This window comes from Camellia sinensis, chromosome 8, assembly GCF_055761805.1.
Source record: "Camellia sinensis isolate YWXY chromosome 8, ASM5576180v1, whole genome shotgun sequence".
NCBI lineage: Eukaryota > Viridiplantae > Streptophyta > Magnoliopsida > Ericales > Theaceae > Camellia > Camellia sinensis.
The window spans coordinates 113,373,575-113,387,187 of record NC_138968.1 but is presented as its reverse complement, the minus strand read 5'-3'; the positions used below and the strand labels follow the sequence as shown (position 1 = coordinate 113,387,187).

Genomic DNA, 13,613 nt, shown 5'->3' with positions numbered 1-13,613 from the left:
ACTAATTAGCCCATGGTTTTTACAGGAGTTACCATTTTCATTTAAATCTAAATAATTTTTCTGTTTTATTTTTAACCTCAAAGAGGTAAAAAGGTCAAAACACATACATGCAAGCAAACATAAAAACAAAAACAAACACACATGAATAGATATTGAAATAAAAACACAATTAGACCTGCAAACAGTTTGGGTTAATTACATTTTATATGGTTTTGTCCAAATACACTTTACCTCCTTCATGTTTAAAAATATACACATAACCCTCTTGAAATTTGGAGTGAAGTGCAAAAGTTGCAAATTTTGGTTAAGTTAATTGTGCATGTACAATACACACTAAATTGAGCGTGTGTGAATCTAAGAAATATATATAATGACACTTTTTGCCCCTTTGTTAATTTGTCTTTTTCTATTCTTTTCCTCTTCATTCCCTCTCCCTCCTCATCCTTTCTACAGCCGCAAACCCACTCTCTCTTTCCCTTATTCTCACTTCCTACTATACCTCACATGTCACCACCGACCAATAGCCTCATGGGCTACCATGGCTATCAACCACCTCTAAAACAAAACACAACAACCCCTTCCCCAAACACCCAGGCTGTATTGGTGTTATATGAGAGGAAGGAGATGAATGATGTAAGACAGACCATAGGACAAGAAAGGGAAGAAGAAGTGAAAGAAAACAAAAGAAAAGAGTCACATCCAACACTCTATTGTTGACCTTGAACTATGTTTTCTGAAGAATTAAACAAAAATCAAGTTGGGTTTTCTTTAGTCAGAGTTTGCAAGTCAACAGTTAACATTCAAAAACTGATATTACACAGATTAGCTTGTTAGTGATATTGCAAAGTCTGCAAAACAGTTGACATTCAGACCATGGGAGAAGAAAGGGAAGAAGAAGTGGAATGATGTTATAGGCTCAAACATTAGCTTGTTACTGCTAATTCCAACTGAATCTACAGCATTTGACATGATTACAACTATAAGTGGATATGAAAGGTTGGTAACTTTCTTAAACTGTTATGCTTTAACTAGTGTATACTAACCAACATTAGAAAAACGAAAAGATAAAACAAGCGAGACTCACCAAAAAGGAGCAAGTTTGACCCACATATGCTTCGTCTTCAGTTGTTTTCTATTGTCAATGTTAGCTATTGATTGCTTCTACAAAGAGCAAGTTCCAATAGATATATATATATATATATGTATATGTATATATTAGGAAGACACAAGGTAATTGTCAACAATAAATAAACATAAGAAAAGTTTACCAGCCAATTGCTATCATTCCACTTCCTGTCAATCAAGTTTTTCCATTTCTCGAGGTCACATTCAGGCGGTGGGTGGCTTCTAGCATACTCCTCTCCCTTAGCACTCTTAAGGTTCAGGTGCGGAAGAATAAGTTACCATAGGCTTGAGTAGATCTTCAAGTATTTCACGTGCTTGCATTAAATGAGCATCAACTATCTCTGGTGGCAATTCTGCCTCAACAAGTCTGTAGAGAGGTTCATTCAGATGCTCATACCCAGGTTTCCCCTGCATCATCTCTTCCTTCAAGTCATAATTAACAAACAAAACTAATTACATTTTCATAACAAGGAAACATAAGTAAACACAAATGTACAAAATGATTCGAAACTTAATAATAAACTGGGTTCTTGATTGAGTTAAACAATGTACACAGAGTGAGGTATGTATCAGTAGAAAGTGGAATAGCAAGAATTCATTGTACATATTTGCCATCAATATTACTATACAATTTGATTTCAGCTGCTGAAATTGGCTACTATATAAAAAATCAAAATTCCTAAAAATACAACTGCTAGAGCATCTCACTGTTCTCTCGATTAAAGACCCATGGGGAAGAAATTATAAAAGTTAATTCAGAGTAAAATAGAACATTTAGAGAGAGGAAAAAAATACAACACCCATCAATATGAATAGACAAACCATGTTAACTTCATGACCAGACAAGGTATTAAGAACTATAATGTAATGGTTAATTGCAGTATATAATGAATGTTCACAGTTTCTACAAGTAAAATTGACAGCATGTATAGTTGTTGTGATCCCAGAAAAAAAAATCTTTACTTTTTGGTTGAGGTCAGAAGAAATTGGAAAATCTGATCAATATTGTAGACTATTATACAAACAAAACTCTTTGGAAATGATATCAGGAAATGAATACCCTAAGAAGCACGGACACTTCTAGGAAGGTGACGTATCCGTGTCGGGTACGTGTCGGACACCGACACTCTTTGGACACTCTCAGGACACGTGTCCGACACTCTTCAAAACGTGTCCTATTGTTTAAAGACTTGGACACTTGAAGGACACACATGTCAATCGTTTAAACACACGTGTCTAACGATTAGACATACGTAAAACTAATTTTATGTTTGAACAAAATAACTTAAGATACAATAATAAAATAAAAACCATATAAATTTATAAGAATTAGTGTCATATTGCATTTTTTATTATCTTTGAATGATATATTCATATATATATAACATATAATAAATATATAAAATTATATATTTCATGCGTGTCCTCCTCGTGTCGTGTCCTGCATTTTTTTAAAATTAACGTGTCGGCGTGTCCGTGTCGTACTCGTCTCGTGTCACGTGTCCGTGTCCATGCTTCTTAGTGAATACCACTAAAAAGAAATAAATAATTGAATTGAAAATGAGATGAAGCTGACATAAGTTAAGAACATGAGCATAGCCCATGTTACACCTATAGCTTTCGTTTAGAAAGAGAGATTAAAAGTGTGGCATTGCTCTATTCAGTATCCAAAATATTATGGTTTCAGCATTTCATGTATTAACACATCAAACCATAAAACACTTCAGAAAGTATCCAAGACATAAAACACTTCAGAAAGTATCCAAGAAACACAAGCGTTCTGGTTGAAAAGACAATCAAAATTACCTGAACAGGATCCTTGATGCTACCACGTCCTTTGATTAGAACATGACACTCAATACTTGCCTTTACTCTCTTGAGTGAGTTCCCTCTAGGACCAAAGAGGTGGCCAACAAAATTGAACCGCAACAGCAAGTGAGTAATAGGAAGTTAAACATGAAATGCAGTAAACTACACCATGAAAAAGATGCAATGGAATAAGAGAATAACTCATACATTAGGATATTGATCAACTGGGATATCCACACTCGTTGTTCTCTTCACTATAAAACCAAATGAGCTGCCTTGGGAACCAAGCCAGTATTATGTAGATGAGGGCTGCAACAAACGTGACATCTGTGTAATAAAAAACACAGCCAAAGTTAAAAGAACGCAAAAGATAGACAGCTGTAATACTGTTTTGTAAAGCAAGATCTACCAAACTTCCAAAAAACTATCACAAAGCAATTGAAACTAAGATAACCCACAGAAATAAATAGGTGCACCTCAACATATATATGAATGGAACACCAAAAACATATGCTCGTGTTTGAGCACAAATCATAGAAGAGCTCGAACTTATTCCTATAAATCTGAAAACAGACTCTAGAGTATTGAAACCAAGATGTATACATCATTTTGCAAATACTACCAGGTCTCATGAGTTTTGTTTTGTTTTGTTTTTTGTTTTTTTGTTTTGTTAATTCTTTCTTTGCATTCAGATGATAGCATATTTAACTACTGTATCAGTAACATAATAAATTAGTCGCTTCTTAGAACCCAAAACCAATGAATTAGTCTCTGCCAATAAGTCTCCCCTTGTAATGTACACCACTAAATACCATGTTAATTGAGAAGTCAGCAGTAAGAACAAAAGTCATCCAACTGTCTCAGCCCTTATAGGTAAATGTCCTTTCCAACGTCGTGTTAACTATCTAGTTATGCTGGATTAGGACGCTGGATTAGGACACTTGATTAAATCTATGTGTTATTCTTAATGATGTTAGCCTCAAACTAACTGTCATCACAGACACGGAATTTCAGTACAAGCACTCAAATAGACTAATTAGAATGAAATGTTTAAAAAATGAGTCAGGAATGCTTCTGAAAAACAGTAAAATTAGATGGAACAAAAGGTTATGTTAATAGTTAGTATCCGTACTTCTGATTGAAACAGTGATGCCCATCTGTTCACGTTGGCTCCTTCATTTGAAAATATTCCTCCTGAAGCCAGGGGCTAGCATGTTCAAGCTCACTTTGATCTAAAACTGACGCATTCTCCAACAGTGTGGTTACACGCAATATTTCTCCTCCACAAATGTCAATTTTCAAGAATAAAATGTACCAGTTAGCATTTGTTAACAAATTAGTCAGCAGACACCACAAAATCGACAGACTACACTGATTGTTTACTGGGTTAGTCATAATCAATGCTTCCCCCTATGTGACAAACTCAAATCTTTCAAAAAGAATGTACCCGGGTAGAAAATGAGAAAAAAGCATGTAGTTAAGCTCTATTCTATTATAACTGAATGGTCAATACTCATTCACAAAAGATTTGACAAACTTAACATAATTATTGATATGTGGAGAAGGGTGCATAAGAAAATACATCTCCAATAAATCAGCTGCTTATTTAAAAATTACACAATCTTAAACATCTTAGAACAAAGTTTGACGCCTTTAAATAAAATATTATTCATGACATATCACTATTCAAATATAAAATGAATGAGCAAAAGGTTTCAACAGCAAAAGATGAAGATTAGGAAAAAGAACCAAAAAAGAAAAAAAAAAGAACAAAGAAAAGAAAAAGAATTAACTATTTAACAATACAAAGTAATTCCAATCCAAATAATACTACTTCACTTGAAGTACCTCTTTTTGCTAAGATAAAAGCATCCAGACATACAAAACTCGAAACCCACAAAACTAAAGGCCAAAGATCCAGAAATGCAAACAATTTTCTCAACCAGAAAACAAGTTCTAAGAGACCACCAAAACCCCCTCAATTCTACTTTGTAACAAGAAAAATCCTATCATGTAAAGAGGTTAAATAGATAATCAAGTCGCGCCAGCTAATAAACCTTTGCTCGAAATCTATTGACAATCCTTTTTTTTTTCCCCTTTCTATCTACAATAAATAATTAGTTAACTTCCTTGAGGGTTAACCCCCCCCTTCCCTCCCCGAGTAATTATTTCGTCAATATGTTATTCAGAAACCTATTCAATAAGGGAAAACTGTGAAGGCAACGGAAGTCAATCAATGTTGTGAAAACAACCAAACAAATAAGTAATTGTCTACCTGCCTACCTGGGAGAAACATTAGCAATCAAATCAACCATGTCTCTACTATTCAATCCAAAGAAATCATAACATTTAAATGCAAAATGCAGTCCGAAAAAATCACATATGGGACACTGCATGTCTCATTAGTTTCGAAAATCAGGGAAAACATTCACTGTGAGTTTGGTTTGAGTTTTTTGGATTAAGTTTTTTAAAAATTGACTTTTTTGGTTTTTGTGTTTTTTTGTTTTTAGTGAATATTTTTTAAATTTTAAACATTTTTTTTATTTTTTTAGATGCACCTTACTTAGATGTATCTAAAAAGTAAAAAATTTATGAAAAAATATTTTAAAAAATTAATAAATACATAAAAATATAAAAAAAAATTACTGAATTTTTGTATTTTTTTATATTTTTGGTATTTAGTGAATTTTTAAAAGATTTTTTTTACAATTTTTTTACTTTTTAAGTGTATTTATGTTAGGTGTGTCTAAAAAATTTAAAAAAAAATTGCTTAAAATATTAAAAAAATTAAGTAAAAACAAAAAAATACGGAAAATAAGAAAGTAGAATTTTTTGAAAAGTGTTTTGAAAAACTGGAAACCAAGCAAGGTGATTAATTCTGAAAATTAGGGAAAACAAAGATAGAAAAATAGAGAAATTGAGAGAGAGAAAGAGAGGACCCATACCTGAAAATACAAAACAGAGAAATCGAATGATAAGAGGCGCTGATGGAAGAGAACACACGGCACTAAAGGAGACGGGTGGATGGGCTCGGAGATGCGACCTCTTGGCGCCACTGAAAGAGGAGAACGGGCAACGTTGGTGGCGGCGCTGAAGAAGAACATGCTGAAGGAGGGCAAGGGGTGCTAAAGGACGACAGCTAACCTTTTTTTTTTTTTTTTTGAGAGAGAGAGAGAGAGAGAGGGGGAGAGAGATGAGAGGAAAACTAACAAACACAAAAAGGGAGGAATAGTGGTCTATTTTTTTTCACTACGGCTCAATATGTCAAAATTCTACTTTCAAAATTAGTGACAAAATAATTTTCTCATCAAAAGGTCTCAAAATATTAAAAATTATTACCGACAAAATGGTCTTAAACTATTTAAAATTATTGGTGACGAAAATATATTCTTCACTAATAATTTTATAATTGGTGGCAAATTCTTTTCTGACCAAAAGTCTCAAAATTTTGGTGCCACCCAAAAAAATAAGAGGCAAAATATTTGGTGACGAAATTTAATTTTCCTCACCTAAAAAAAAGTATTTATTGATGAAAATAAATTTCGTCACTTATTATTTTTACTTTTTTATTATATATGACAAAATTTTATAATTTGTCACGGATTATTTTTATTTAGTGACAAAATTTATTTTCTTCACTACTTTTCATCACCATAAGTTACTTAGAGAGCTAATTAACTTGTGTTTTGTTTTGAGAGAGAGGGAGAGAGAGAGGGGAGAGAAAAACTGATAAACAAAAAAAAAAAAGAGGAGAAAAGAGGGGAGGGGGAAGTTAATAGTCTTTTTTTTTTTTTCATTACCGCCTAATATGTCAAAATTTTCCCTCCAAAATTAGTGACAATAATTTCCTCGCTAAAAAGTTTCAAAATATTAAAAATTATTAATAACAAAAGTATATTTCTCACCAAATGGTCTTAAAATATTTAAAATCAAGTTTCTCAATATATATATATATATATATATAAATTATCGGTAACGAAAATATATTCTTCACTAATAATTTTATAATTTGTGACAAATTTTTTTCTCTCAAAATTTTGGCGCTACCAAAAAAAAATTAGCCAGAAAACCTTTAGTGACAAAACTTAATTTTTCCTCACCTAAAAAGAAGTTGACGAAAATAAATTTTGTCACCTATTATTTTTATTTTTTTATTATATGTAACAAAATTTTATAATTCGTCACGGATTATTTTTATTTAGTGACGAAATTTATTTTCTTCACTACTTTTCGTCACCATAAATTACTTTTGTTGTAATTATTAATCGCTTAAGTAAATTTAACATTGGACATAAAGGGAGTGCTCTTTAACATCATTCATAATTTCACATATCCATTAGCAAAAATTTTGTTAAGGTCAATTGACAGACAAAACTTAGTTTTTACAAAATAATAATAGATTAAGCTTGTGGTTGAGTTTTATGTCTTAAACAGATTAATGACTTCTTTGGAGGAAAATAAATGAAGAAAAATATAGAAAAAGAGAACTAAATTGGTATTAAATTGATAAAATTATGACTTGTTATAAGTTACATAAACTTAAAAAAAAATAAAAAAAAAATAGTAAAATAACCAATCGACAGAGAGTTGTAGTAATAAGATATAGCTGGACTACTTCTAGATGCTAAGTGACTACCCCTAGATAGAAACTACTTCTAGAATTCACGTTTGTATGAGTTGGGTTGTGTGTCTTACTTGTATCTCCCTTGACATATTTATAAGCTCTGCCGCATGAGAGAGAGAGAGAAAGAGAGAGGTGATCTAAACCCATAATTGCAGATTTTGTACTTTGACCTGGTCTTGATTCTAGAACCTGACTTTCAAATGGCTATAGCCGCTAACTCTTTTAACTCTACATTTAACATGTTATCATGTCACGTCATTAACATACCTGTCATGCCGCGTCAGCATGTCTGTTGACATGGATAATAATAATAGCAAATGTAGCCAACGTTATTTTTAAAAAATAGTCTATGGTCTCATTCAACAGACTATAATTAAATTTGGCCATAATTAACAAACCACAATCGATGAAAAAGTAAATTATGATGTCAACAATATCATATTGTCCATTTCTTATGCTGCTCTCAACATTACATATATTTACATGTTAGCAAACAAACGATAGGTTTTTGCATCAAGAACAATTTGTCGCACTGATGCCACTGCTCCGACCAACGATAACACTATGGAGATCGTTGCGATGAATGTGTTTCCCCAAAATATTATGCTTTTCTTGGAGGGTTTGAATGTCACATTGTAAAAAATCATAGGGAGAATGAAATCCAAAGGAATGCATCCAAACGCCCCGAATAACGCCATGATGTCACCGAAGAAAGGTAACATGGCAGCCAAAAGTGTGGCAATGACAATGGACAATGACCTAAAAATCAACCGTGGCATGACATTGCGAATGGAGAATTGACCCTTCTTTGGATCTGCAAACTTGCGCTCGATCACTACGTTTGTTGGTTGCAAGTACGTCTGTATTTTTGTTTATTGGCAAAAAAAAAAAAAAAAATTATTAACTCAAAACTATGAAGTATATTGAGATAATAAAGATGAAGGGAAAAAAAAAATCAAAGGCAGAAGGAATATCCCAACTAATATAGTTTGTATTGACCATGCACTTTGGTGGAAACAACATGCATATATATATATATATGGGAAATTTTATTATGCATATTCTATGACAGGGATGTAACATATGCACCCCTAGCTATGTTATTTTATTTTTTAGCTATGATATTATTTAAGTTTTGACTCATAAAATTTTTTGTTATGCCTCATGTATTGTATAGTTATGACTTCTCTTTTTTTTTTAGTTATGATTTAGAAAATATGGAGTTATGTTATTTCACTGTTTAGTTATAATGTGTATATGATACACACATTTTGAGAAGTGTGTATCATAGTCTTTATCTATATATACATAGTGAGAGACTGTGCCGTAGCTTGTCAATTTTTGGATGAAATTTAGTGATTTATCTTTCTAAGTAGTGACAAATTATCTTGCTAGTTTTTATATTTTGATTTTTACTTTCAATTAACTTGATTTTGATTCTGAATTTTAAATTTCATATCAAATTAATTCAATTGATAACCTTTGTTAGGATTTTGGACAAAAAATAGGCATGTGGACAACATATATTGTGTTTTAAGAACAAGATGGTCAATTTACTAATATCTCATCTAACTTGGTGAGTTACTCATAGGTCACATGTGTCATCCATGTATGTTTCTTTTTTTTTCTTTTTTGTCAAAAATGCTGTCGACTGTTTTCGATTTGACCAAATTAACACAAAATTCAAAGTTAATTTTGATTGAGTCAATTAAACCCGCATAAACCTAAATGATACAAAAATAAATAAATAAATAAGGAGCAGAGACTATTAATGTATTTTGCCCAATACTTTAATTAAACTCACCATTAGATAGGTTTTATATATCAGTAATAATTAGAGTAGAGTATTACCAGAACAACAGCTATCACTTGCAAGAGAGTGAATACATTGGTCATCAAAAGAAACCCCCTAGGCACCAAAGGCTTCCCATCAACCATAAAATTTTGAAGAATTGATCCTTTAGACTGATTTCCAAATGCCCAATAACCGGATATGGCGACGCTAAAAAATGTAAAGACCACAACAGCGTAACATACCAAAAGTCCTTTGAACATTTTCCCGGTCACCGGGGCTGCTATCGTCGCCTGCAAAATTTCATATCCACATTTGAATGCAAAATGTAAAATTCATAGGTTATTTTTTATTTTATTTTTTAAAAAAAACTTGGAAAACCTGTATTTCGGGAATAATTCCATTGCTGTGGTCGCAATGATTGAAATAGCATTAAAAACACCAAAAATGCGATTAATGCCAACTCTAGTTATAGAATAGTCCTTTACAGGTGCTTTTTTGGAATATCCTGCAAAATAGTGACTCTATATAAAGTAAGAAAAACGGATTAATTGTGAAGAAAATTCTCATGCTTGATGGTAATTGTGATTTAATTAATTAATTACCAATGTATATAGCACCAGCTGTGGTACAAGCACAGTAAGCAAGACACAGTACTAAGGAGATGAGGTTGATGTGCCTTAAGGAGTGGAAAGATGGCATTTGTGCCAATACAAGCATCAGGGCTCCAAAAATTACCACAAAGTGGTAGAGTTGTAAATTCCCATTTGGCTTGGAGAGCAAGTAAATAAACTGCAAACAAGACCAAAATGAATTATAAACAACTGTTTCACATCAATGTTAAAAGAATCGATTTTACACCTAAAAACATAATACATGCTACTTATATTCATATTTTTCATTAAAAAATCTTAACAATTGCAATCAATTAGATTAAATTGAGATAAAATCATAAATTTAGAATCAAAATAGAGCCAATTAAATTATAAAGACTAAGATGGTTAAAAAAACCAAAATACAAACATAACTGACGTAATTTGCCCAAAAATTTTCTATTTTGTTTTTGTATTTCAGCAACAACGAGGTGATTATATTTTTTTAGTATAATTTTGGAATCCAATGAAGTGATTACCAATAATCTATCAATTTAAATTTTTGTAAGAAATAATCTTCCTGATGAGGTTTACAAGTTAGGTGATTTGAATTACCGAGATCAACCAAACTCAAAAAAAATTGAATGGTCCAAACTGGTAACTAACTAACCTTGAGGCTCTGGCCTCCAAGAAGTATACAAGCAATAACTGCACCATAGCATATTCCCAATTGAAGTGGTCCCACAAAATACTTGCCCATCCAGGTCCTGTCCAATTCAAACATTCAAAGTTTTGGAGAAACATACAGTACTAAAGTTAAATATATGATTGGTACAAAAAAATATAAATCTGATTTGGTTAAACCAATTTAAAGGTGGCACATCCCATACGTAAAAATATTTATAGATGCAACATAAAAATATTGGAGGAGGCTTCCCTCTATTGAATTAAAGGGTGTAGTTTAGTGTTTTGCGGGCTCATACGTATATATATATGATTCAAACATGTTACTAATATGTGATCAATTTGAGTTTTATATGGATAATTTATACAAGAAGTACTAAACACTAGTATGTTTGGCAACAGGTTAATTTAGTAATTTTTTAGCTATTTGGTTAAAATATGAGCTAAAAAAAACTAGAATGTTTAGGATGACTCTTTGGCTTTTTACGAAAAAATGTGCAAAAAGTAGAGAGAAAAAAGAATCTTTGACTTTTTTGTATGGGTTGTTGGTTTTTTGGCTAATTTAGTAACTTTTTGACTTTTTGACTAAAAATGAGGGTTCCCAAACGAGGCCTAAAATTTGAACGGTTTGAATTACTAAATTGAACCCTAAAAGTACAAATTGGATCTTCCAATTCAAATTAGAAAACTGAAAGGAAGTCTTCTTATGCAATGTCTCAAGCAACATACCTAAAATGTCATGGGCCATGTCCCGGAAACGTAACTGACGTTTCCCAAGCTGAGCGTGATGGTCCAGAACCAAAGAGAGAAGATTGTAAGAGTAGAAGGTGACAAGAGCTGCCATGGTCAAGCACACAACTCCACCAACCCAACCCAACAACCCAAATGCAAAAGGAAGGCTCAGCAGTGCCGGCGCAACTATCGCTGTCGTCAAGTGGTAACCACAGTGCAACCACGACCCTACAGATGGAACATGGAATATTGTTGCTAGGTAAATTTACTTAGGTACCCACATTAAAAATATTCACTTAAAAATATGCATATTTGTAAGTGCATCTTAATTAAGGCCATATATGTGCATATATTTTCCTCAATTCGTTTATAAATTAACTTAAATAATAGGAAAATTTGTGGATAAGTCCATTTGTAGGAGGGTGTATGGCATTAGGTCTATGAATTGTTTTATTTTGATTATAAGAAATATAAATTATTGTTTTGAAAGATAATTCTTTTCATTTTTACCCATTGTCGCCGGTCGTCGAAAAATTGATTAGAAAAGTAATGGGACGTGGGTTGTGGTAATATAGACAGATAAATAGTTAGATGGATAAATAGGTGACACTAGATAAATAAGTGAATAGATAAATGTATATAGACAAATAAGTGACATTGGACAAATAAGTGAAATATTAAGCAAATAGACAAATAAGTAAAAGTAATATCATCTTTCAAATTATTGTTGCATAAAAAAAAATTCAAAATTGAATTTATAGCTTGCGTATCCTAAATAGTATGGATACAAATATATATAGATATTCAAAATATCAAAATATCAAAATCCTTTTACATAAATCTCATCATTTGATGAATTTGATATTCTCCATCTTCACAATCTTTTGCTCAAAAATTGGGTTAGACTCCCATTCATAATTACCATTATTATTATTTTTTTTTTATCAGTAAAAAAAAGAGACTTATTAATGAAAACAACATATTTACATATGCAAAATACATCAATAAAAATGTATTAGAGCTTCCAATCCCAACTAGGTTAGCACAAAATAGCCTACATAATCATGTGTTAGCACTGGCCTCAAGTTGGTGAGAAACCAACAAGGATCAAAGAAAACACGAACTCCAAACCACTCCTACTACAGGACACACCACTCACCAGCCCAACCAGAACTCTATTGTGTTATGTTCCTTAGTCGCTGTGAATTGTCCACCAAATCTTGTATTGAGTACAAACACTCACTTGAATGAGCTTTAAACCATAAGGCAACCCTTATCTTTATCAGTTCACACAATTCCTCCATCATAGGTTGTTTTCCATTAAAAACACAGTCATTCCTCATCCTCCAAATGGACCAAAAAGTAGCCATTGGAATAGCATCCCAGACTTTGTTGTCAAATTTCCTCCATATGAAACATCTCCACCAGTCCAACAATAACATTATGAGGGGTTGCCATTGCAGTCTCCACCAACTCAGTAGATTTGTCCAAATTTTCCAAATAACATGGTTTAAGGTTTCCATCTCACCATTACAGAACACACGATTAGACCTAGCATCATGACTTAAAATCCCAATTCTTTGGCTCCCATTCATACTCTAATCTAATCCTCTATACTTCTTCATAGTAATACTATCACTTTCAAAAGTCACATGTATTAAAGTAGATTCAAAGACTCCACAATTATTCACCTCAACTAAAAAGCATTCAAAGGATACATAAAAAAATTAGAAAATAAAAAATGCAGAGTTTCACTCCAATCCTTCCTCATCTTATCTTATTCTATACAAGTCAAACATACCTCGGGATTTAAGGACAAACAGAACTCCAGCATCGAGTTCTTTGGGCAGGTTGATGCCATTTTCTCCATATGTTTCCGGTACATTCCCAGAGTTCGGTGCCACACTCACCATCTCTCTCTCTTTCACTCTATTTTCTCTCTCACACACACAAAGAGTGATGAGTGTAAGATACTGGTTTGGTTTGGTTTGGTTTAGTTTGGATGCAAAAGGAAAGGTTGAAATTAAGTAGGGTGGGGGATAGTATCCTCAGTAGCAAAGTCATCTACGGCATCCGTAGTCAAGTCAAACATACCTCGTTGTTCAACTGGGAGCTAAACATTTTCATATGCTGGGGTATATAACAAAGAAACCCATGTCAAGACAAAAAGCAAAAGCATTTTTTAATGTTTAGTTGAAAACTCTTTTGACTTCTATTGAGAAAATCAATGAAAAAATTTGAAAAATATTTATAA

General features: G+C 32.4%; 1 protein-coding gene and 1 pseudogene across 1 annotated transcript; both read right to left on the bottom strand.

Moving 5' to 3' along the window:
- Positions 1-1,263: 1,263 nt before the first annotated feature.
- On the bottom strand, positions 1,264-4,329 carry LOC114274557 (KH domain-containing protein At5g56140-like; annotated as a pseudogene).
- A 3,618-nt stretch (positions 4,330-7,947) lies between these two features.
- Positions 7,948-13,391, bottom strand: LOC114274551 (GABA transporter 1). The gene is given in 8 exon segments (XM_082883167.1): positions 7,948-8,418; positions 9,410-9,643; positions 9,732-9,757; positions 9,760-9,858; positions 9,956-10,142; positions 10,614-10,710; positions 11,353-11,587; positions 13,161-13,391. Coding segments are annotated over 8 exon segments (1,371 nt in total). The 5' UTR covers positions 13,273-13,391; the 3' UTR covers positions 7,948-8,037.
- Between the last annotated feature and the right edge of the window lie 222 nt (positions 13,392-13,613).